Source organism: Lissotriton helveticus, chromosome 1_2, assembly GCF_964261635.1.
Source record: "Lissotriton helveticus chromosome 1_2, aLisHel1.1, whole genome shotgun sequence".
Classification (NCBI taxonomy): domain Eukaryota; kingdom Metazoa; phylum Chordata; class Amphibia; order Caudata; family Salamandridae; genus Lissotriton; species Lissotriton helveticus.
Window position 1 is genome coordinate 302626999 of NC_136058.1, and position 25885 is coordinate 302652883.

The 25885-nt window shown below is 45.0% G+C and overlaps 1 protein-coding gene across 1 annotated transcript in view; it reads left to right on the plus strand.

Moving 5' to 3' along the window:
• Window positions 1-25885, plus strand: part of LOC144801868 (selenoprotein Pa-like) — a 73498-nt gene that overhangs the window by 39930 nt on the left and 7683 nt on the right. Inside the window, exons 3-4 of the mRNA XM_078671774.1 lie at window positions 3434-3646; window positions 14525-14663. Of these exons, the coding sequence (XP_078527900.1) occupies window positions 3434-3646; window positions 14525-14663 (352 nt within the window). The remainder of the gene's footprint in view (window positions 1-3433; window positions 3647-14524; window positions 14664-25885) is intronic.

A 25885-nucleotide genomic window follows, 5' to 3' on the forward strand; every position in this document is an offset into this window, starting at 1 on the left:
TATGGGGGCCGGGCGATTCACAACAAAGCCTCATTCACAAGCAAATGGTCCTTTAAAGACCTGTGAAGTACTCGGGTGTGGCTGTGTGTGTGCCCGGGAAGCTGGCGTGAGGTGACAGACAGAGGGAGATAGACACAGGGAGACAGACACAGGGAGATAGAGGGAGGAAGACAGAGGAAGGGAGACAGAGAGAGAGACAAAGAGGGAGACAGAGGGAGGGAGACAGGGCGACAGACATAGGGAGGAGGGCGACAGAGGGAGGGAGACAGAGAGGGGGAGAATGAGAGAGGGAGGGAGGGAGGTGGAGACAGAGAGAGAGGGAGACAGAGAGAGAGGGAGGGAGGCAGAGGGAGACAGATAGAGGGAGACAGAGTAAGGGAGGGAGACAGCCAGAGGGAGAAAGAGAGAGTGGGAGACAGAGGTAGGGATACAGACAGGGCCGGACTGGCTACCGGGCGTTTTTGTGTGCTGCAAAGCTGCGGGCTAATTTCTCTGCTGTGGCAGCTGATTTCATTGATATGGACCTGCGTGCCCTTTGAAATAAAAAAAGCAAAACGAACTTTGTTCAGCACACGCAGGTCCCCATCAACGAAATTAGCCCCCAGCTCGGCAGCACACCAAAATTCCCGGTAGCCAGTCCGGCCCTGGCTACAGAGGGACGGAGACAGAGGGAGACAGACAAAGGGAGACAGAGCAAGAGAGTGGGAGGGAGACAGAGAGATGGAGACAGAGCGAGAGAGAGAGAGAGGGAGATAGAGAGAGTGAGAGAGAGAGATAGAGAGAGGGAAGGAGACAGAGAGGGAGATAGAGTGAGAGAGAGAGGGAGGGAGACAGGGACAGACAGAGATAGAGACAGACAGAGACATGGACAGACAGAGGCAAAGACGCGGCAGACAGATAGAGGCAGTGAAAGATATAGGCGGAGAGGGAGACAGGGGCAGAAAGGGACAGAAAGAGGCAGAGACAGGGACAGACAGATAGAAGCAGAGAAGCAGAGAGACGGAGAGGTAGAGGGAGATGGAGGGAGACTGAGGTAGAGAGAGGGGTGGGGAGAGGGAGGGAGACAGAGGGTTACAGAGGGAGGGAGACAGAGAGGGAGGGGGGCAGAGGGAGACAGGGTGGGATACAGGAGGAGACAGACAGAGGGAGAGAGGGAGACAGAGGGAGGGAGACAGAGGGAGAGAGGGAGACAGAGGGAGGGAGACAGACAGAGGGAGGGAGGCAGCGGGAGGGAGACAGACAGAGGGAGGAGGGTGACAGAGGGTGCGAGGCAGAGGGAGGGAGACGGAGGGAGGGAGACAGACAGACAGAGAGAGGAGGGCGACATAGGGAGGGAGACAGAGGGAGTGAGACAGATAAAGGGAGAAGGATGGGGGTAAACAGACAGAGGGAGCGAGACAGACAGAGGGAGGTAGACAGTCAGGGGGAGACAGAGAGAGAGAGAGAGAGAGAGGGAGGGAGACAGAGGGATAGAGAGGGAGCTAGACAGCAAGAGGGAGGGAGAGAGAGAGAGTAAGAGAGAGAGAGAGATGTGTGTATGCCAGGCTTGGTGGCTCAGTGGATGAATGCGTCCGCTGCAGGGGCCTGTGTTCAACCTCATGGTCATCGTTTTTTGTTCTAGCCCCATCTCCTCCCCTACTGACCCCGCCCTCACCGGTGCGGCCCTCGGCCACAAACCACTCTGTAAATTTGGCCCCCGAGAGAAAATTGGTGAGTACCAATGCTCTATCCTTTTGCAAACATAGCTCCTCTGGGCATTTGTCTTTCTTCATCCAAGTGATTGAAATCCTCAGCAGCATTTTCCTATTATCCCCTGTTGCTATCCCTCTGCACATACATCACATTGTTACTGTCTTGCACCTTGTGTCACAATCCCTTTGCAAACATATCCTGTCAGTCCATCCTTTTACATATAGATTCTAACAGTGGGTGCTTGTCCCTCCTGCCTCTAATACTTTCCACACAGATGTCAGCACAGTGGGTGCTTATCTCTCCTGCTTCCATACTTTCTACACATATCTCAGCACAGAAGGTGCTTGTCTCTTTAGCATATAATTATTTGCACAGAGAGCTCAGCACAGTTGGTGATTATCTCCCCTGCCTCCATCCTTTGCACAGGGAGCTCAGCACAGAAGGCGCTTGTCTCCCCTGCTTCTATCCTTTGCACACAGATCTTATCACAGTAGGTGCCTGTCTCTCTTCCCTGTGTAAGAACAACAGGAGTAAACCCATAGACCACGTCGTCTCTTCCCTCCATCCTTTCTATACAGATCTGAGCACAGTGTGTGTTTGTCTCTCTTGCTTCCATGCCTCTGATTACAAATCTCAGCACAGTGGGTGTTTGTCTCTTCTGCTCCCATGCCTCTGCTTACAAAGCTCAGCACAATCGGTGCTTGTCTCTCCTGGTCCCCTGCCTCTGCTTAGAAAGCTCAGCACAGACGGGGTTTGTCTCTCCTGCTTCGATGCCTCTGCTAGCAAAGCTCAGCACAGTAGGTGTTTGTCTCTCCTGCTTCCACACCTCTGCTTCCAGATCTCAGCAGTGGGTGCTTGCTTCTCTTCTTTTGCCTCCAGACTTTAGCATACAGACCCCAGCAGAGGATGCAGTGGAGTGCGTTGCCCCTCAACAGTGGAGGGGGGTCGACTCCGTCGAGAGCCAAACCCTGTGACTCCTTAATGGAAATTGATGCGATTCAAAAAGAAAAAATAAACTTTTCAGTTTCATTTTTTAAGAGTAGACAGTGAGTACACATTCGCAAAGGGAAAAGGGACCCTTAGGGACCCCTTTCCCATGGGCGACTGTTCTACCACCAACTTTCGATGGAGGGTAAAATCTGAATGTTTTACGACTGCATTTCAGTTGCAAAACATTCATACATGGCAATGAGAGTTGGTATTAGGAAAAGACGCGCTTGATAAGCCATTTCCTAGTAGCGAGTCGCAAACCCTATTTTGCGAGTTGGTAATATGTTACCAACTTGCAAAATAGGGTGTCAAATGCCACGTACCTATTTAGTGGTTGCCTACGGCTCAGTTGGCCATTTGCAACTGCTACAGATGGTCGTACATCTGGCCCCACAGGTTTGTGAATTTATGCCCAAATGTCACATTTGAAGTGTAGTAATCTCTGATTGCTCCATAGCCACAAACCGGTTCTGTTACATATTATTATGGTGTTCAACAGTTTTTGCTTTATGCAGCTGCCACACCTTTAGGGGAAGGCATTGTGCTCTATAAAACCTCATCATATGTAAAAAATTAACAAATAAATAACTATGAACCTTTTATGTTGAAGAATGAGTATGAGAACCGATTGACGATATTCAACGGCTCTTAGAAAAATAGATTCAATTATATCACTGGTGGAGCCTCCTTCATGCTGGCTTTTTAACCGAAATTCTATGTGTGCTAAATGTCGTCCCCCTATCTTCTATAGCCTTGGCAGCCTGCGTGATAAGCTGTCCAATCAGCAACTGGAAAACATCAGCTACTTCATCGTCAACGAAAAGGACCCGCTTTCCAGGTACCTGTACCCCGAGCTGAAACGGCGTGCCCCTGAGGGAGTGCCCGTCTACCAGCAAAAGCATGAAGAGCCGGACATCTGGGAGATCCTGGGAGGAGAGAAGGATGATTTTCTTATTTACGACAGGTGAGAGATTTTTGCTACTGTAGGAAGTCTCCAAAACCAATGGATCAGTGTCTTATAGAGAAACACTTGACTTTCCTTTGCGCACAGGTCTGAAATGGCATGTGTGTAAGGCTAGTGTGATTGGCCACAGAGGATGCTCAGTTGCGTTTATCATATCTCCTGAGTACGTTGTGACTCCCAGGTTTCCTTAACTTTCACTTCTCACAGGCATCGTGGTGAAATATATGTGGCCTAAGCTGTTACGCAAAAGTAGTCGCTGGCATAGTGGGTTCCACAGTCGCACATTGTGGAAACTTCAGATGTATACAAGATATCTCTACAGCAGGGGTCTCCAACCCAGGATATGGCTACAGCAGGGGTCTCCAACCTTTGCTGTAGTAAGAGCTACTTATGTTCTGTGAAATTCCTCCTGAGCTACTTAAATATTAGAAATGTCATAGTAACCATACAAGACAAGATTACATTCGCGGCTACCATACGCAGGATTACCAGCAGTGATCACCTCAGTGCATCAGGCATAGTTGCAACAGTAATGCCAAAATGCTTTGCCAGTTTAGAATGCATCTGCATGGGTAACACATGGTGCACAGACATAATATCAACTCCAAAATATCGACTGGAAAGAATATCGAGTTTTAAATATCGTTTGGAGAAAATATCGACTAGACAGAATATCGACAGTCAAAATATCGTTTTTAAGGTAAGTGAAGTAATATCGACTGTAAATAATATAGACAGTGAAAATATCCAAGTATATAATCTAGATAGTAAAAAATATAGTTTTTTCAATAATATTTAATTATTTATAGTGTTTTTATGTTATAATATATGTGAAAAGTGTCATTTTTTTTAATAATTATTTTTAATTAATAATTTTTTTTAATTATTGTGTAATTTTATTCTGTAGCGGGTTGTGGGTTTATAGGGGAATAGGGTGGGAAGTAATTTAATTATAATAAATTAAATATGTAAATTTATTAATTGGTAGTAATAATTAATTAATTGGTAATTAAATAATATATGTTAATTATTTACAATTTAATTGGTAATTAATTTAATTTAATTGATTAATTGCTAATTATGTTAAATTAAAGGGGTATTTTTAGGGTTCAGGGTCAGTTTTCAGTTTTTGGGCAAAGGGGTATTTTTAGGGTTCAGGGTCAGTTTTCAGTTTTTGGGTAAAGGGGTATTTTTAGAGTTCAGGGTCAGTTTTCAGTTTTTGGGCAAAGGGGTATTTTTAGGGTTCAGGGTCAGTTTTCAGTTTTTGGGTAAAGGGGTATTTTTAGGGTTCAGGGTCAGTTTTCAGTTTTTGGGTAAAGGGGTATTTTTAGGGTTCAGGGTCAGTTTTCAGTTTTTGGGTAAAGGGGTATTTTTAGGGTTCAGGGTCAGTTTTCAGTTTTTGGGTAAAGGGGTATTTTTAGGGTTCAGGGTCAGTTTTTGGGTAAAGGGGTATTTTTAGGGTTCAGGGTCAGTTTTCAGTTTTTGGGCAAAGGGGTATTTTTAGGGTTCAGGGTCAGTTTTCAGTTTTTGGGTAAAGGGGTATTTTTAGGGTTCAGGGTCAGTTTTCAGTTTTTGGGTAAAGGGGTATTTTTAGGGTTCAGGGTCAGTTTTCAGTTTTGGGGTAAAGGGGTATTTTTAGGGTTCAGGGTCAGTTTGGGGTTTTTGGGGTACATATACAATATTGCCTATTATTTAATTAAATTTTGTTACTATATATATATGTTTTAAGAAATATGATGAAAAAAAAATATTTTTTACTTTCATTAATTATTTAATTATTAAAAGTTATTTTAAGTATTGTTAATTATATTTTAGTAATTAATTTTTTATATTAATGTAATTAAACATTGTTTTTAGTAAAGTCGATATTTTTAACAACGATATTTTTGTAAACGATATTTTGTACTCGATATTTTTGTACTTACCTGTTTGTAGATAGAAACTCGATATTTTGTACTCGATATTTTCTCAACGATATTTTGGGTAGTCGATATTCTTTCAGTCGATATTCTTTCAGTGATCCGTAACACATAACAGCCATAGCTGCAATGTCCCTTGCATACAGTTAATAATATTAGTAATACGTTTCCCCAACACCATTTGATATTTAGCCGCTTTAAATATATTTTTGAAATTCAACCATCTTTCCCCATATATCAACAAATGCATCCTGAAAACACACACATTTTCTTCTTGAAAATACACTTTTCAATTATGGTATACATATATTAACTCAACCAAGCAAAAATTCGAATTAAGGGGCATAGACTGCTGGCGTGTGCTTTGGCCTGCTCCGTTCAGCCCAGAAGATTCTGCCCCTGCTCCCAGTGGCCACTCGAAGGCTTCTCATCCAGGGACTTATTATCTCGCGGCTGGATTTCAGCAATGCGCTTTTCCTGGGCGCACCCGAATCTACCCTGAGCAGACTGCAGCAAGTGCAGAACGCGGCTGCCAGGCTTTTGACGGGTCTCCCTAGGCGGCAATCTGCCCGCCCGGCGTTGAGGGCACTGCACTGGCTCCCTGTGAAGGACCGGGTGAAATTCAAGGCACTCTGCATCGCCCACAAAGTCCTGCACGGGGTGGGTCCACCTATTCTTGAGGAGATGGTCCAGCCCTATAAGGCCTCTCGTTCCCTCCGCTCTGACCACCAACATCTCCTTCAGGTTGGCAGGGTGAAAAAGGTAAGAACTGGGGGCAGAAGGTTTTCAATAAATGTGGCCTCCTTGTGGAACTCACTGCCCCTACAACTGCGCTCCGAAGCCAGTCTCTTCAGGTTTCGTAAACTTTTAAAAACTTTTTTGTTCTCTGTTTAATCCTTGCATTCTGGTAGCTGTGTTATGTTCTGATAAGCGCGGGGATGCCTATTGGTAACCAGGCGCTATACAAAACTCGGAATAATAATAATAATAATAATATCAACAAGGCCCGGAGTTAATATTATCGCAGCTTTAGCGTTCGTTTTCGGACTAAAACAGCGATAATTGTAACGCCACATTAGCAAGGACACGCTCACGCGTCTATCCTTGCTTCATCGCCCATTTACTTTGCGCCTAGCCTAACTACTGAGATGCGAGGTAGGCGCGTCAGTCTGAAATACTGCGAAAATCATCGCTAACACTGCTTCTCCGTATTAACAAGGGTATCGCTAACCTGGCTAGCGACATAAAAAGTAGCGCTTACCAGGTTTTTCGCCAGTTTCTTACACCTGCTTTTTTCCCTACTATGCCATATCTATAATGGGAGGTGGATTATTACCCTGAGTCCACATCTCCCAATTTACAATATCTTCCCTATCGCTGGAATCCCAGTGATATTGCCGCTTATCGCCGCTATTGGCCGAATTTCTATCGCCTCAGTGATGCGCCTTGTTAAAAGTGCGCTGACCGGACGATAGAATCCGGCTATAAACTGCGTTGGGATTTGTCACGTTAAAAGTAGTCAGCGATAAATATCGCTGCCGCTTGGTGATATGCCCTAAGTTCGCTGGGCTGCAGACAAGAGAGTTACTTACAGGTACCTGGAGAACTACACAGTAGCTCACAATCTAATTGTTTGAGGAGCCTGGTCTATAGGATAATAAGGCTTACTTTCTAGAAACAAATGGTTGTGTGATGGCACAATGCAAGTAAAAACATTGAATACCTTTTCAACACATTTTATACCTTGCATTTTATTAGCACACATATGCTTTTATTGCATAATCATTACCACACATTATTAGTCTAAGGCAAGTATTAGTAAGATAAATTAAAATATATATATGTACATATCTTTGTGTGTATATATATATATATATATGCATATAAAACCAAAGAACAATCTATCAGGGGCAAATTTGACTGCCGCACAGAATATGCTGTATACGTTCTCACCTGTACCTGCGGTTTGAGATACGTAGGCAGCACTAAGAATCCTGTATATATGCGAATCTTACAACACATTCGTGCTATTATCAATTGTGACCCGGCCTACCCGGTAGCCAGACATTTTAAGCTCAGTCACAACAAAGATGTCAATTGTCTTTCTTATTTTGTGATCGACATGGCACCGGTACAAAAAAGAGGCGGAGATAGAGACAAAGCATTAAGACAGCTTGAGACCAGATATATACTCAACCTCAATAGTAAACATCCTAACGGTCTTAATGACAGAGAGGATATGCACACCTTCCTGTAATACACTCTACCTGTCTCATTATTGCGTCTAATATCTGTCCTACATCATTATGATAGCATACAAGTCCTAACAGCAAGAATTGAAACTTATTTGTAAAACTGTCTTGTCATGGATCATGATCTTGATCTTTTCTGCATTCTATTTCAATACTCTCTAAATCACTTTTTTTAAACACTAAATAAATTTGCACTATCATCACTCAGCACTTTATACATTAATGGGTATTTGCAAAACATGGATAATTAACAAAATAGTTGGCCATTCCCGGGAGCGGGATTGATCCTTAATCTATAAGAATTACCCAAGCACTAGCACTTTGCCTGCTTGTGACAGCATCAGCACATATAACATCGCGTGCAAGATCGAGTATAGATCTTAGCGAGGCAGCTCCACTTTGCACTATGGAATATGCATTTATGCAAAAAAAACATTTATTGCATTAGTTAATAGCGTTATTTGCACATTTAATCTGGCATAAGTTTTGCACATGTAATATAAAATTCATTTTATGGTTTTTTACATGAGGTTTTTTTAACATAATTTTAGCATATTTATATGTTATTTATTATGTGTATATAACATGCTATTTGGAAACAATTCGATCTGATGCTGCTAGCCTATTTTGCACAGTTTCACGCATTTAAGCGGAAATAATGTACAGATGTTATTGAAAAACATAAATAAGAATGTGTTTTTAATGTGCATTTAATTAACTTTCATGTCACTGAGCAGGAGTGCTACAAACCCAGTTAACGTTTAGCACTTTATATTCATAGTATGTTTTCACTATCTATCACCAGGTCACGTGGTGAGATCACGAATGAAAAAAAGAGTATGTGCATTATTTAAAGTGACCATTACTGCATGTCCGCTATGTGATCAAGGGCAGTCCCTGCCCGAAACGCGTCGTGCCTATCTTAACCTGAATATGGATAATAAACTACCTCTGTAACACTCGAAGAGCTGCGTGGTGGTCCGTGATTTTCTGTGGTCATAACCATTTCAAGCAGAAACTGACCCATATATATATATATATATATATATATATATATATATATATATATCCCAACATTTTTCCGTTTCACCTAGCCGTCGCTCCACACATCTCGGGTGCCTCCCAACGCGGTGGTGTGCCGCGTATACTTTGAAAACACAGTCCGCTGAAATCAGGTCAGCTAACAAACAGGAGCACGCAGTAAATCCGTTTTCAGTGTGTTTATTCCATAAATGAAAATCCCCCTTCCAGCATTTGACAGAAGCGTTTCGCCGCTCTGGCTTTGTCAATGTCAATGACTTTAATAAAGTTTCACCATTATAAATTGCACGTGCAAGTTAAAAATCTTAGTGAACATGAAAGAAGGCTACTGAATGTCTCAATACATGATTACTGTGTCGGCCATCTTAACATGTAGCACATTGAATGTTTTGGAACCATGTCTGATGCCAAAATACTTTGCAAAAACCTGTGGAGTAGCAAGGAGAGTAAGAAATCTCAAATTATAATTGTTAAAATGAGTAAAAACTTTCCATTATGTCAAGCCTCCATATGTTATCAAGAAAATTATAAATGAGAATTTTCACACTTTGAATAACAATGCATAGTTCTGATTCATATATATATATATTTTCAGAGAAACCACGGGTTTAAGGAAATTATTTTTATCTTTTTGAGAAGAGACCCCCAAAACCCTATACTTATCTTAAATGCATGTTAAATTTATGCATGGTAATGGCCTATTCGTGCTTAAAACCTGCATGGTGATAAACGTTTGGTAAAGGCACTGCGATTTAAAAATCACATTCTTTACGACTGTTTTCCGAAACAAAACCAGTTGTACAGCTCCTTATTGCACAATATTACTGTGATGAAATAATTTTTCTAAGGCATCGCTTGAAAACAGATATATCCTGTATATTCCTAATGTTTAAAGTAGGAAAGCCCTAACCGTTTGCCTCTGCCGTGTGAAATTGAACAGGATCACTTATAAAAGAAATGGGTGGTATGCGGTGTCCACAGCAGCATGGGTGTGCAAGGATAAGCCACCCATCTCTCGATAACCAGAGAAATGTACAAGGACACAGCAATACCTGTGTTATTTGGGTAGAATTCTGCTAAGATTTTTATTGTGATCCCCACAGAAGCTTTTGCGCAATTTCAAAAACCTTTGGGGCTTAATTTAAAAGCCTCTTGCTCCACTGGTACGTAACTTTTCCCCATATTAAAAGGGACGCATTGGTGGCGCAAGGGGCTTGTAAATTAGCCCCTTAGTATGGAAGATGTTTGAGGGTTCTGGGGTAAGCGAGCAAGTTTGATGGTAAAATTACCTCTTTTTATAGGCTGAAAGGAGGAAAATGTGGAGGCTGACACATGTTTAAGCCACAATCCTGTTTTTTCTATGCATTTGTAAGTGGAATAGGAGAGGTGATGGTTAGTAAGGAATATCTATTTGTCGATGATAGAGGGGTCTGTCTCAAAGAGAGGTACAACCAACAAAATACAAGAAAACTGACCACCAAGCTTTAATTACCTTCCTTAATGACCCTCACAAGATGACGTGCCTCATAATTTAGAAGTGGAATCATTCTGTTTTAATTGTAAGCTTGTCTGGGATAAATTGTGGTGGAAGATGGCTCAAATACCAATAAAAGGGAGTTGTGAGTTAAAACGTTTGCCAAGTATATTCACCTTCAAGTTCAAGCCCTTTGATCGCTTACCTATACTCATGTGAATCAGTTTCCTATAAAAACATTCAGAGCACTTCCTTTCATAAACTGAGAAAAAATCATCTTAAGCATTGAATGCCTTGAGTTCCACAAGATGGATGTGTTTATAGCCAATGAATATCTTTTGTAGATGTCCTTAACCCCTCCCATGCTCATGACGAGCTGAGCTTGTCATAACGGTCATAACGCTCACACGCAGGGCTAATTCCCCTGCTGTGCTGTGCGTTCTGAGGAAACGGGTGTGGCCGTGATGAGCTGAGCTCGTAATGAACACCCGAGCCCCGTTGCTCATGATGAGCTGAGCTCGTCACGAGTACCGGGGCGCTGTGTGTGCCCCCCAGCCCCAGCACAGCGGGGGAAATACCCCCGCAGCCAAGGGGTTAATAAGTGCTTCAATACCTCATCAGGGGTAGCAAGCACAATATAAATGCAAACCTTTTTTCCCTCTTCTATCCTTCCCCTACCCTTCTCTATCCAAATAACTGAATAACATATCCACCACTCAAATTACTTTCATATTTCACTATACTAATTCAACACTAATCCATTATGGGTTGCGGAATTGTGTACTACTCACCAAAAAAGCGCTTCAACACCCCATCAAGGGTCCCAAACTCTATATATAAATGCAAACAATTTTACCTCTTCTATTCCTCCGCTATCCTTCTCAATCCAAATAACTGACTAATATCCACCACTCAAATTACTTTCATATTTCACAATACTAATTCACCACTTATCCTTTATGGGTTCTGGAGTAGCGTGCTACTAGCCAAAAAAGCACATCAACAGCCCATCAGGGGTAACAAGCCCTATCCATACGCAAACCTTTTTCCCTCTTCAATCCCTCCACTATCCTTCCGAATCCAAATAACTGACTAACCTATCCACCACTCAAATTACTTTCATATTTCACTATACTCCCTGATGTTGGTGTGTATATAATAACTTGGGGTGATGCCTCCTCAGGACCGGATTTCTGTGCAGCTTTGCCAGAGGGCGATTGTGTACTCACACAAGACAGACCGATCAGAAAGGGAGGTGGCTTAGCCGTTATCCATCGAGAACTCTATCCAACCAAAATCGAAACCCTAGACTTCCGAGTCTGTGAAGCGCTTAGCTTTTCTATCCCTTTCTAATAACCAATCGTTTAAAGGCACCCTTATCTATCGCCCTCCAGGCCCTCGAACTAACTTTCTGGCAGCACTAGACAGCCTAATAGAGCCTACAGCAGGAGCCCCCGATTACACTATTCTAGGAGATTTCAATTTTAATTTAGAATCCCTCAACGATAAAGACACTTCTCTACTCATAACTGACCTACAAGCAGCAGGACTTCTTCAACTAGTGACCAAACCTACCCACCTGGCAGGACACACCCTCGACGGCCTGTTCACCAACAACAGTAACATCACCCTCTCCTCAATCATCCCCCTTACATGGACAGACCACGCAGCAGTCCTCTTCACAGTCCAAATCCGAAAATCCAACCCACCGCACCCCCTACCCGTACCCCCAAACACACTAGAGCATGGAAGAACATTGACATCCACCTCCTCACTACTACCCTCTCCAACACTCAAAATACTCCCACCACGGACCCGGAACTAGCATCCAATAACTACTCACAGTGGCTACATAGAGCTTTTACCATGGTGGCACCGCCCAAGACCATCTTCACTAATCGGATCTCACCCCCCTGCGCCCCGTGGTTTTCAGTGGTGCTCAGACTCTAAAGGCAACACTGCAGAAATCTAGAAAGACATTGGCGCAAAAACTACTACACCCACGACAACATAATATACAAGGAAGCACTAGTCAAATATAAACAGTAAATCATCACAGAAAAGAGCAACTTTTATTTATCCCAGATAGAATCTGCTCAAAACTCGTCCAAACAGCTGTTTAAGTAGTAAACTCACTATCTAACCCTCCTGTGTGTCCCAATGCAGACACCTCTCAAACCCTCTGTAACTCCCTCGCCAACTTTTTTTCAGACAAAGTCACTTCCATCTACTTCGCCTCTCAGGCCAACCCCGAACCCACTAATACCCACCCTTCCACTAACACTACCTCCCCACGTTCTCTATTTTTAACCAATCTTCCCACGAGCAGTTCTCAGAACAAATTTCCTCCATAAAATCAGGATCCCCGCTTGACCCGTGCCCACCGTCCATCCTAAAACTCATCCCTCAAGCCATAACCTCCTCTCTCACTAATATCTGTAACGATATATTACGCACAGGCAGTTACCCCTCAGTCTAGAAAAAAGCTATCATAAAACCTCTGCTCAAAAAACCCCCATCGACCCCTCAGCTTCGGTAAATTACAGACCTATTGCCTGCCTTCCTTTTTCATCGAAAAATTTTTGAAAAATTAATGAATAGGCAATTATCTGAGTTTATTGACCGGAATCATCTCCTGGATGACACCCAATTTGGGTTCAGAAAGGGCCACGGAACCGAAACAGCACTCATCAAGGCAACAGACAAGATCAGGATGATCCTCGATCAAGGCGGAGCAGCAGTCCTATGAGACCTGTCCGCCGCCTTTGACACAGTAGATCACGCCACTCTCATCGACCGGGTCTCGTCCCTTGGCATCAAGGACACTGCAAAGGCCCTTCTAGCTTCATTTCTGGCTGACCGTACTTACAAAAATAGGCGACTTTTACTCCCCCGTGTTCACCCTCCCATGTGGCGTGGCCCAAGGATCCTCGCTAAGTCCGACCTTATTTAACATCTACGTGTCGGACTTGGCCAGAATTATCAAAACGCATGGGATGAGGCTAACCTCCTATGCTGACGACACCCAACTGGTGTTAGTAGTCCACAATGATGGTGAAGCTGTTGCTGCAAGATTCCAGGAGGGAATGCTAGCCATCAGCTCATGGATGATGAGCAACTGCTTAAAATTAAACTCCAATAAGACGGAGGAAATGACCTTCGGATCCCTCACCCCACACTGGTCACCCACATGGTGGCCTAATGAGTTAGGTCCCCCACCAAAACCAGTCACGAAAGTCAGAAACTTGGGGATCCTGTTTGATGATAAACTCTTGTTTATTCATCATGCCAATGCAGTCGTCTTCTCCTCCTCCTTCTACACACGAAAAAAAAATTAAGAAAATACTGCCTTTCCTCCCACTCTCTGCAGGCAAAACCCTGATGTCCACACTAATACTTCCAAAAATAGACTACTGCAACGCACTTCTTCTCAATGCTCAACAGAAAGTTCTCAATAAACTGCAGTTGGTCCAGAATTCAGCAGCTAGAATCCTAGCAGGCACCCTAGGTTCCAACCCATCTCACCCATTGTCCACCAACTTCATTGAATTTGGTCCGGCTTTTGATGTGCAACCAGCCCATCAAAAGCCGGACCAAATCCAAAGCATTGTGCATTGCATACAAGGCAATCAACAACACTGGACCTCAGTTCCTAAAGCAATCACTAAGCCTTTACTCTTTCAACAGACCACTACGCTCGTCCACAGCACACCTGCTTCAGGTCCCACGCACCAAGAAAACCTCCTGGGGAGACCGAAGTTTCCTTGTCGCCACGGCAAGACTCTGGAACACCCTTCTACTCCCCTTTAAAACTAGCCCCATACTCACTATATTCAGGAAACAATTAAAGACCTGGCTTTTCAGCCAGTAGTCCCCACTTTCTTCGTTCACCCTTTGAATTACTCCTGAAGCGCGGAGACACCCCTGGGTATTTGCGCGCTATACAAGTTGCCTAAACATAAACTCTGGTACTGCCAAAACTGAAAAAGCTTTCTAACTTGCAAAAATTTGGAATATTTCGACTTGACTCAAAAGGGTAGGTTATTCTCTTGAATTGCGAAACCGCAATAAGTTCATGAAACCTACAGGGAGTGTCCCTTCTGCTCTTGCAATAAAGGTTTCCTACTTGAATATGAAACGTTTGTGTTGTTTTTCTTGGCTGCTGTTGATCAGTGTTGCTTTTGTTTTCCAGGTGTGGCCGGTTAACCTTCCATATCAGATTGCCATACAGCTATCTCCACTTTCCTTATGTGGAGGCTGCTATCCGGTCTACTTACCTGAAGGACCACTGCGGGAACTGTACTTTTTATGAACACAACACCACTTTGGAGGTGAGAATGATGCTGTGCATCTAGTTGGCAGCCAAATGGTCACCTTTAGGAGCTTCATGTGAGCTAAATGACCATCACATGTAATAATCACATGAATAGACACATGGTGGATGGGGATTGGACTCCGTAGAAAGATGGCTCGCTGGACACTGTGAAGAAGAACACAAACCTATCATTTGAAAATGCCCCAGATCAATGGTGCTCTAAATAATGAACTTCCTGGACAAAGAAAGGATTCAGGGTAATGTGCTCTGTCTGAGTGCTGATGTCAAAGGACACCTCGATCTCTATAGAATAATCCGCACAAGAGTATTCCAGGGGAGTATCTATCAGATAGAGGAACCTTGTTGAACTACAAATGGAAGCAGGCAGAGCAGAGATTGAAAAACAGGAAGTGAGATAGCTTGAGGGCAGCCAGACAGAAAGCATGTTATCCATTTTTAAGTTGGCCTCCTGTTCATGTTGTAAAAGAATTGAATGATCTACTACTGACAGATATATTTGAAAGATCTCATAAAATTAGTGCACAGACACCATTGTCATGCAAAGGGTGTGCATGAGAGATATTGGAACACATTACATTCTGTGGAGATGGCAGAGGAGTACTTGTTGAACCCCAAGGGCAAATCATCTGAGGCTATTGTCTTGATAGCGTAAGATACACATTGAAATTGGTCTCTCGGGCATTCCTCTGCAAATTTTTCTAGAAAAGATCATTTTATCAATGTTGGTGACTTCATTACATTTTACAATATTTTGCTGCAATAGATAGATTGGCAGACTTTTTTGAGGACGAGATATTGGCACCCGTGGGAAATGCTGAGGAGTTTTTCTGGATGTTAAAAGGGTGCAGGTAATCATAATAGGTGAACAAAGGCCTGGTCTCCGGTAGATCCTAGTGGGACACTCACCACATCTTCGGAAGTGGGGTTAGTTCTGTCAGCTGATCAGATTAGCATCAGGTTTAGAGATCTGTAGAATGTTGATAAATTAGTACAAGGGTTAATCAGGGAGTTAGTTGGACACCAGGAAGTCATCAAGTTCCAGAAATATTTTGGAAGAATGCTGTGAGGAAATGGGGTGCATTATATAGTGTAGTTGTGCGACCTCACCATGTAATACACTTACCAACCCATTCAGGATCCTTAGGATTTGTTTGTTAAACCTTCAGCCTAACCCTGGGCTACTGTGGCTATGAACAGCAAGGCTTTCCCAAAGGAGAACATGTAAAGAATTTGAACAGCACTAAAATAATTGAAGAAGAAATTGACAAGACGCCAAAGAAATCTGACACCAATTTAGAAAAATAGTCTGTATTTTATGTATTTGTAGACACCACAACACAAAAGATCCACCAGAGGGTTCTGGAGTTGTAGAATATACAAATATAAAAACTCGAAGCATTTCACTCAACTAAGAACAAGCATTGGCAAATTCAACAACAGCATTGGCAACTTTTAGGCCAGTTGTAATGCTGTCACTATGGAGTCACTTTAGGTGACTAATTTAGGTGACCAGCTCCAGCAAGGAGCCAGTCAGGGAAACCAGCAAGGTCCTCAGAAACAGTTACTTGAAGCAGTCTTCAGTGTGTTCCAGGCACCTTTATCCTTTGCAGGCCTTTCCTATAGAAATGGTCCTGATGCAAGGGATAAAGGATGCTTAAGATGCTCAAAGAATACTATGGATGCAATGCAGTCAATGGGGGTCTTACTGCGACTAGTCTTTTGTCCACGAAAGGGTTAGGTGATCCTGGTCACAGGGTGAACGTCCCCTGAAGTCCTATCAGAGCTGGCACAAGTCTAGTCTAGACTGCAGGTCACTCATTATCGCGGTCACAGGCCAATTCCTGGGTCAATAACTCATCCTCTGTAGGTCCCAGCTGCACATCGAGGACACTCCTGGGATCAGCGAATTTGAGTGCAACTTTGTGCATCAGGTCCTGGTCCCTGGTGCTGCCCGGCGGTGGGTAGAAGACCTTAGGCTACCAAAATACCCCAGCAGGCTTGATCAGCTGTTGTGTCCCTGTGCCGCGAACAGGAGGCCAGTAAGTTGGCACTTGGAGATTCTTGGCTTTATTTAGCTGGGCTCTGGTGTTGACTTCTCTTTAAGGAGACATAGGGGCATATTAGCAAGGTGGGCGATATGAGATTATCGCCGCTTTTGCAGCCGGTTTCGGACAAAAAGCGGCGATAATTTTATAGCCCTACTAGCAAGCTGTCGCTAACAGCAGTTAGCGGCAGCTTGTTGGCGATAGCGACTGGTTGGGGGCTCGCTTTGCATGTAAGCGAAATTTATCGCTAATGACATGCAAAGTGGGCATTCCCAACCTGTTAGCGACTGAAAGCAGTCGCTAACATCGCTATCACCTATTATCAACGCAGACGAAAGCGCTAAAAAAAATTGCGCTAAGCGCGAATATCGCCAAAACCTAACGCCTGCTCTGACACACTTCTTAACCTGTATATCCAATGGGAGTTGGATATTCAGGTTAAGACCCTGTTGTCGGTAATGCCTGAATATCGCTGGATTCCCAGCGATATTCACGCATTTCGCTGCTATCGCCGTATATTTTATCGCTTTAGAGATAACCGTTGCTAATAGCACGTTATCTCTGCGATAAAATCCGGCAATGCGCGGCGATAAAAAACATATCGCTAAGCTCATTTAGAGATAAATATCGCTAGTTGTTCATAATATGCCCCGAAGTGCTTCTCCTCTGCTAGCCACCAGGTGCAGCAGGTGTAGTCCACGGCAGTGCAATCTCTCTTTGCTGGTCCCTCTGGGCAGTAGGGCAGTCCTTCCTTGGTTTTTCTTCCAGTACATCTGAAATTTGACTTCTGGGTGCCAGAAGTGCCCTATTTATCCACTGAAAATACCGTCAGGGTGGGATGTGGTTGGTAGCCAATGGGCCACCATGTTCTTTCTCCCTCCTGGTGGCCACTTTCTAGGGAGTGAGGCATCTGGCTATCCCAAGACGCACCATTCTACCTACACCCAATATGGCAGACCCCTCTCTCCGCATCCAAAGATCCCTAGCCCAAACCAGAAGTGTGGTTACTAAGGGGGTTACATGCCCCTGGAAAACCAGTTTGACAACTGTTTTCTGCTTCCCTGTCCCTAGTTTCAGCCTGTCTATTCAAACAAAAGATCAGCCCATCTTCCAAGGGTTCCCCATTTACCCTTGAAAGGGGGGCTTGACTTTGAAGCTTGCTTTTTGCTCCTCTGTGACTTCCTATCACAGGGAGGTAAATTCTCCTTCAGTGGCAGGTCTCTATTGTTGTCTTTCCTGGAAGTTGTTGCCACGTCTCCTAAGGTTGGCAGAAAGTTCTCTGTCCCAAGTACATCCGTAAACGGGACTGGAAACCTTGGGTAACTTCTGAAGTTGCATTTTTCCCACCAAAAACATTACATTTGGTTTAACTATTAAGTTGGATTTTAATGCACTGATTATTTTGATATCTTACAGTACTAATTTTAGTAGTTCTATTCAGATATTAGCAGGACTGAGGTGTGAGCCTGTAACTTTTTTGCGAATGGGGCTGCTAGCCTTTGCATAGTAAAAGCAACAATTTAGGGATTTTACTGCTGCAATATGTAAGAGTAAATGTTCCACTTTTTAACATACCGCACCCTTCCTAAGGACTCATTAGGCCTATCTTAGGAGTGACTTACATATATTAAAAAAGAAGGTTTGGGCTTTGTTATCTTAAATGACAAAGTCGAGTTAGCAGTTTAAAACTGCTGTTCCAGTCTGCAGAGGCAGACTTAGAACCATGTTTTACCTTGTCCCACTCAGGGTGGCACAACAAGTGCTGCAGTCACTAGGGGACACTCTCACTTAGAGGCCTTGGGCACCCCTGGTGCCATATACTCTGAACTTAAAATAAGTTAGGTATGCTAACTAGGGACAAGTCAATTAAACTAGCACCAGTTATGGTTCTGTGCACATGCACAGAGTCCTGTTTAGCAGGGCTTAGAGCATTTTAGAGCCATTACACCAGTACCTAAAGCTACAATGGGGGCAAAAATGCAGCCAGCCTGTTTCCTTACACAACTTCCTAGTTTATACACCATGAAAATGCAAAAAGACTTTTGGTAAGTCTCCTTGACTATTCAGCGAGGAAGGATGTAGGGAAACTCGCTGATCATTCCAGGGCTTACTCCACTTTACATCCATCTACCAGGGTCATTCTCACTGGGGAGCTGACCTACCTCAACTACAACAAGCCCCAAACGAAACTGGGCCTTGGCTAGGACCGTGTGTCTCTGCCAACCTTCTCTCCACCCACTACTTGGGGATGTGAGGTCCCTAACATACTTAGTCCTACCTTTGCTAGGACAACACCTAGATGGCCCAAAGAGGTCACCCAACACTTCAGTAATCCCACCATGACCTCAGGGTCAGGGGGCTGACCTTGCTCCCTATCATGGCGTCTTTCACCCATGACAACGAAAGTGCTGCCACAAAGACCAGCACCCAACAAAGGCTGCTGACAGTCGTTGGTGCCCAGAACCACACCTTGAGCTCTCCACTGACAGGTGGATTGGATGTCCTAGGGGCTACTGTGGCAGACACCCTCCTTCCACCTTTACTTCTGTCATTTCGGGGGGGGCGGGGGGCTCCCTAATAACAAAGCAGTTGCCTGACTCTCCAGGACTTCCTTGTGTTCAGAAGAGGCCTCACCAGTGCCAGTCTTGGTGTCCTCCCCTGCTTGGGTACGTTGCCCCTGGTTCCCTGGGTTTCTAACTAAGGGGCATATTTACAAACTCCTATCGTCACAGGAACGTCACTTTTATCATCATTCCTGAGTCGATAGGGGCTTCCGCCTCAACACCCATTGATTTTGATGTTGCTCCATATTTACAAGGGTGATGTAAATATGGGTCAACGCTGAAATTAAGACCAGGGAAAACCTAAGGGCATATTACCAAGGGTGGCGATAGGCAATTATCGCCGCTCTAGCGGCCGTTTTCGGCCGCTAAGCGGCGATAATTCTATCGCTCTATTAGCAAGCTGTCTCTAACAGCAGTTAGCGACAGCTTTTTGGTGATAGAGAGCGGTTTGGGGCCCGCTTTGCATGTCAGCGATATTTATCGCTAATGACATGCAAAGTGGGCGTTCCCAACCTGTTAGCTACTGAAAGCAGTCACTAACCTCGCTATCGCCTATTAGCAAGGCAGGCGTAGCGATGGGAATATATATCTCCATAAACTAACGCCTGCCCAGACCAGTTCTTAGCCATGTTATCCAATGGGAGGTGGATAACATGGTTAAGAGCATTTCGTCGCTAATGCGTGAATATCGCTGTATTCTAAGCGATATTCACGCTATCGCCGGAAAATTTATCGCGTTGGAGATAAACGTTGCTAATAGCACGTTATCTCAGCGATAATTTCCGGCGATGCTTAGCAATAAAAAAAATCGTTGCTAAGCCTAGTTAGCGATAAATATCGCTACTCGTTGGTAATATGCCCCCTAGTCTTAAACAGGCGAAACAAGGAAAAATGATTTTTTCTTCTAATATTTGCTCTTTCTATGTAAGCTGCATTGTGCAGCACACATAGAAACAGCAAAACGGCATGTATGATTGTTTATGTGCAGAAAGGTGTCCCTTCCTGCACATAAACAATCATTTTAAAAATGACGATTTGTATCTTCTATGTGTGCTGCACAAGCAGCACAAATAGAAGTTACAAATTGCCATTTACAATCATTTCCCACAGCGTAGACACTCTTGCACTATGGTGCAAGGGTGCGTGCATTGGCACTAGGCAGCTAAATTTAGCGCCAGCACAGGGAGCAACGCAGGACTGGCCCGTATTGTTGTAAATATAGCAAAGCCCTGTGTTTCTAAAGTGACGGAGCACGGCTATAGACTACTTGGCTTAACCCTGCACTCCGCCGCATAAGTTGCAAATATGTCCCTAAAAGTGTCTTCCTTTCCCACCTGTTCCTCTTTTCAGGGGCCTACGTCACCTAACGTTTTTTTTTATATCAGATTTTATCAAGGCATCATCGGCCCTCGCATGAATGCATATACATTAATGCAACAAGTCTCGATGATACTAGTATTACAAAATCAGACAATACAAGCACAGACATGACACTCCCCCAGAACCCTGTATATCAGTAACGCCCATAGAGACATGTATTGTACAGAGAGTAGGGACCTCTATGATTGTACCTCAATCTCTATGAGGGCTTCAGCTGGCCGTACAGATACCTTGATAATTCGGCCATTGCTGCCAGATCCTACCATGCTTCTGGGGGCAGCCCCTCGCCTGAAAGACTTCAATCCCCATCCCTAAACCGTCTTCCACTCTCCGACTGAAGGCGGTGACTCCACCTTCCAATTCTGGGCTGTGGCGCGCATGGCTAAAGTTAGTCCCAAAAACAAAAGTACTGTGAAGGAGAATCAGTTTGGGGTCAAGAGCAACCTCCCATGGCAAAACATGGGCCAGACAAGAGGCCACTTCCCCCCAATAGGGCTGCAATGTTGCATAACTCCAGCGTGTGTGGAGGAAGGTCCCCATCTCCCCACCGCATAAGAGACACAAGGGGGAGGCTATCACACCCATCCACCATAGGCAGCGTCTAGTATAATAGGTCCTATGTAGATACTTGAATTGGATCAGCCGGTGGCAAGAGGATTTCGGATGGCTGCACCACTGGTGGTCGCCAAGGCCTCCGTCCAATCATAGTCGTCCAAGTCTTCTATGTCTCCCCTCCAAGTCTCCCACAAAGCTGTCAAGCTGCTGGGGCTATCTGTTACCAAGGTCTGATACATTTGTCTAAACTTGTGGGCACCAAAATCTCACATTAACAACCTGCCCTCCAGTGGGCTAAACTCTGGCAGTTCCTGTAGGTTCTGAATATAAGTAGAACATGTTGGAACTGTAGGTATTTGTAAAATTGGCTGCAGTGGAGTTAGTATTCAACTTGCAATTGTTGGAAGAATTTCAGAACCGTTCCCCTCATGACGTCTCACAACATTGAAAGACCAATGAGGTCCCAGACCTGGAACCCCGGCAGCGTAGATACCTGCCGTAGGAAATTCCTGTGCCACAGCGGGGTCCCCCTGGTCAATCTTCCCCAGCAGTCCAATCTTCTAACCGTCTGCTGCCATATCCGAATGGCCACCCAGGTTGTCGGGGGAAGATGCTCCATCCTTCTATAACTATGTAGGAAGTCAAAGACCGACCGGTCGCCCATTGTCCATTTCTCCACACCGTAAGCTGGATCATCCTGGTCATCTATCCCACCAATCATTAATGTTGAGAAGGTGAGAGGCAGCATAATACAAATGTAAGTTGGCAGAAGTGATCCCCCCACAAAAGGATGACTGAACGCAAGCTTGGAGAGCTATACGGATTGCCTCCCACCCCCACAAGAAATGATTAAGGACTGCATTCATTTGTCGGGCCCACGATTGCGGAATATTGTTGGGGTAATTTTGAAGCCGATACAACATTCGCGGCAGAGACACCATCTTAAAGATAGCTGACCACCCGAGCAATGACAGGGGCAAGGGAGCCCATGCCCTCACTTTCTAGGGAACCCGGGACAACACAGGGCCAATATTATGAAACCATGAGACAGCCGGATCAGGGGAAATAGAGACCGCCAAGTAATGAAAACCATCAACTGGACGCCTCAAGTCTGCTGCCCATACCATTCTGCCCTGGACACCACATACCTGAAAAAGTATTGACTTTGCCAGATTCATGTAAAGCCCCAAGGTCTTGCCAGAGACCCGCATGATCTGTAGTATCCGCAGGCCAGAAAAGACCAGGTCGGTAAGAAAAAACATCATCGTCCGCATATAGTGCTATCCGATATCTCAATGGACCAGTCAAAACCCCGCGCCAGGGGGTCACGCCTCACCCATGCGGCCAGCAGCTCCACTGAGAGCGCAAATAACAGGGGACCCAGCGTTCACCCCTGTCAGCGTTCACCGCAGCCTTCAACACGGTGAATCATCAAATCCTGATGCACTGTCTCAGGAGTATTGGTGTGTCGGGCCGCTCTACTCTGGCTCCAGTCCTTTCTAGAGAACAGACATTTCCAGGTCTTCGAAGGTGATACCTGGTCCATAACCATCCCCCTCCAGTGTGGAGTCCTGCAGGGCTCCTCTCTGAGCCCTACTCTTTTTAACGTTTATATGTCCACCCTGGCGGATATCACTTCCCCCTTTGGGATCCACACAGTGACATACGCCAATGACACTCAGCTTGTCGTCGCACTCAACCAGAGTGATAAGACGCCAACTGATCTCTGCTCCTGTCTGGAAGGAGTGGCAAAATGGATGAGTTCTTCTCATCTAAAGCTCAACGGTGGAAAAACCGAACTGCTGCTGCTGGGCAACCACTTAAATTTTAAATCCAACAGCGTGTGGTCATCATGTATGGGCCCAGCACCACTACCTAAAACAGAGATCAAAAGTATCGGCGTCTGGTTAGACCAAGAACTTTCATTTAAAACTCAAGCCAGGAAGACCGCAACATCGTGCTATGGGCTATTAAAAATGATACGCAAGGTGCTTCCCCTTTTACCTAGTCAAGCCAAAAAACTATCTCGAATAGACTACGGCAACGCCCTTTACTTAGGCACTCCCAGTTCTACAGTCATGAAACTATAGATTCTGCTGAACTCGGACACAAGGCTTCTTACGGGGACGTCCAATCGCTGCTCGGCAAGACCTTCCTTGCGTACCCCCCATTGGCTCCCGGTACAGGAAAGGATCCTTTTCAAGTCCTTGTGTGTAGCCCATAAGTCTCTGAGAGGAAGCGGACCACCTATCATTAAAAATGTAATCTGCCCCTACAGAGCCAACAGAAGACTTCGCTCAGATGAGCTTCATCTAGCAATGACACCAATGATCAAGAAAGCTAGAAGCGGGGGACGGCTTTTCTCCTTCAACGCTGCTAAACTCTGGAACACCCTCCCTCTGAGCCTCTCCGTAAAGAACCCAACCACCTCACGTTCCGAAAACCTCTAAAAACCTGACTTTTCCCGTAGAGGCTGGCTCCCTCTCTGGTCACTGCCATAGCGCTGAGAGGCCTCCTGGTAGTCACGCACTTAATAAAAACAATTTTCATTTCATTTCATTTCTAGTGCCTCTATATGTAGGGAAGGGGTCAGAAGCAACGACCGCCACACGAACGGAGTCTTCCAGTCTTCCAACTTTAGGGGACAGAACCACCAGGATCCTTGGGACTGGCAGCACCCTGGACTGCTGACCTTTCTGGGCTCAGACCAACTTCTGCGAGGTCATTGCCTGGGAGACAATCTGGGGGAGGCCATCACTGACTACCACCCTATGTTAGCAAGGGGGACCCACTACCTCTCTGGACACTAAAGCCAGAGGGTGGTCTGTGACCTCCCCTGGGGTTACCCTAACTCTTTTTACCTCTCCTGGCAAATGATGGTCTGGGGACACTATCATGTTCACCTCTATGGTGTGACTGGCACCTGTATCTCTCAGGGCAGTAGTTGGGTTCCCATTCACTTTGAGGTGGTGGAAGTGTCCCCTCCCACCTTCCGGGATCACAAGCTTAAATCTGGACCCTTTTCCCAGTTGTAGGCTACTAGGAGCTGCTCATCTGAGGTGTCCTCCTCAAAGGCTACACTAGTCACCCTATAGCTAATCTTCTTCTTGGGCTCACGCTGCATCCCCTAGGTGGTGTCTTTGCATTCAAAAGACAACCTCCTTTTTAAGAGATTCTGTAGCCCTGTGTCCCCACTACTGCTTGCTAGAGGTGGGCCGGGTCTTAACCCCATTCTTAGAGTTCTGGAGTTTTGAGGGGACCTCATTGTTAAGTTTGCTACTCCGCTTCTTATCCTTTTGTGGGCTTACCCCGTCCTTCTTGGGAACACCTCCCTGGGTCTTCTTGGATGCTCTTGTCCTAACTCACTCATCTGCTGTCTTGCCCGACACTCTTGGGTTAGTTAGCTTTCAGTCTACTAGATGTCGCTATAAAGTTTCTGATGGGCGATTTTTAAGGATGTGCTCCTTGATCAACAAATTGAGCACTTCATAGATACTTACCTGGTTACCTGTGACCCAACTAACCAGTGCCTTTACTGATGCATCTCCAAAGTCCACCCATGCCTTTGTCGCCCCCTTGTATGTTGTCCTAAGAGTGTGTCTGTACTCTTCTGGAATGAGACCAAACAACTCAATAAGTGCTGCCTTCATGTGTAGTTAGGATTCTGCTACCTCATCCTCAAGTGTAAGCAGTCCATCCCTACCAACTACTGCTACTAAATCCCTTAGTAGTGTTACCCAGTGTTGTGTACCCATGTTCCTCATTTTGAGACCTCCCTCATATGAGGCTAGCCACTTGTCAATGTTATCCCCTGGTATATAGCATGGGACAATCCCTTTAGGCAATCTGACTTAGGCAGGAAACATCCTTAACTCTGCAGTCAATACCACAATCTGCCTTTACACCACAGTCAGTACCCCGAGTGTGACGTTACCACATGCTCCTTTACAATGCAAGTCGTTACAGCAACTTCCTTTAGGGGACGCGTTGTTGGACTGGTATTGGATTTTAGGTCCAACACCTTACTTACTGATACACTGACTGGAGTTGTAATAGTAATTTATACTATGCCTAAGTCCAGCATCCCCCTAAGGCAGGTCGTTGTAATGACTTGAGTAGTGAAGGAAAACGTGGCAATGTTGCAGTCAGGGAACTGACTGCAGTGTAGAGGCATGCATGGTAAATACATGCAGGGTTGCATCATACAACCGACTTGGGCACCCCTGTCAGTTACTTCAATGTCTCTGTTGCTGCCACCATTCTCGTTGGGCCTCATGCTCAACTTAGCACTTCTTTCCCCAAGGGCTAGATTCCTTTCTTCCAAACCAGGGCTTTCTCCTCCAGCTACATTTCTACCACTTCCTCTTGAATGTATCTCCTGCTGCTGTGTGAGCTCCTTACACTGCTGCTGTAGAGTGCATTCCTGTCCTGGTGTTGGGGTGGGGGCAACCTCCTCCTCCTCTCTGTCTTCTTCCCCACTACCTTTGGGAATCTACTTCTTCAGTGTTGGTGGGGCTCTGTGGGCTTCATCGCATGTCTTGAGGGCCTTCACCAGATCCTTTTTATTTGCCTTTTCTCACAGTGATCCTTCTGTCCTTACACAACTCTATCAGATCCTTCCCATTGAGGGTGGACAAATTGGGCGTGTCAAGCTCCATGTTTCCTTCCTGAGG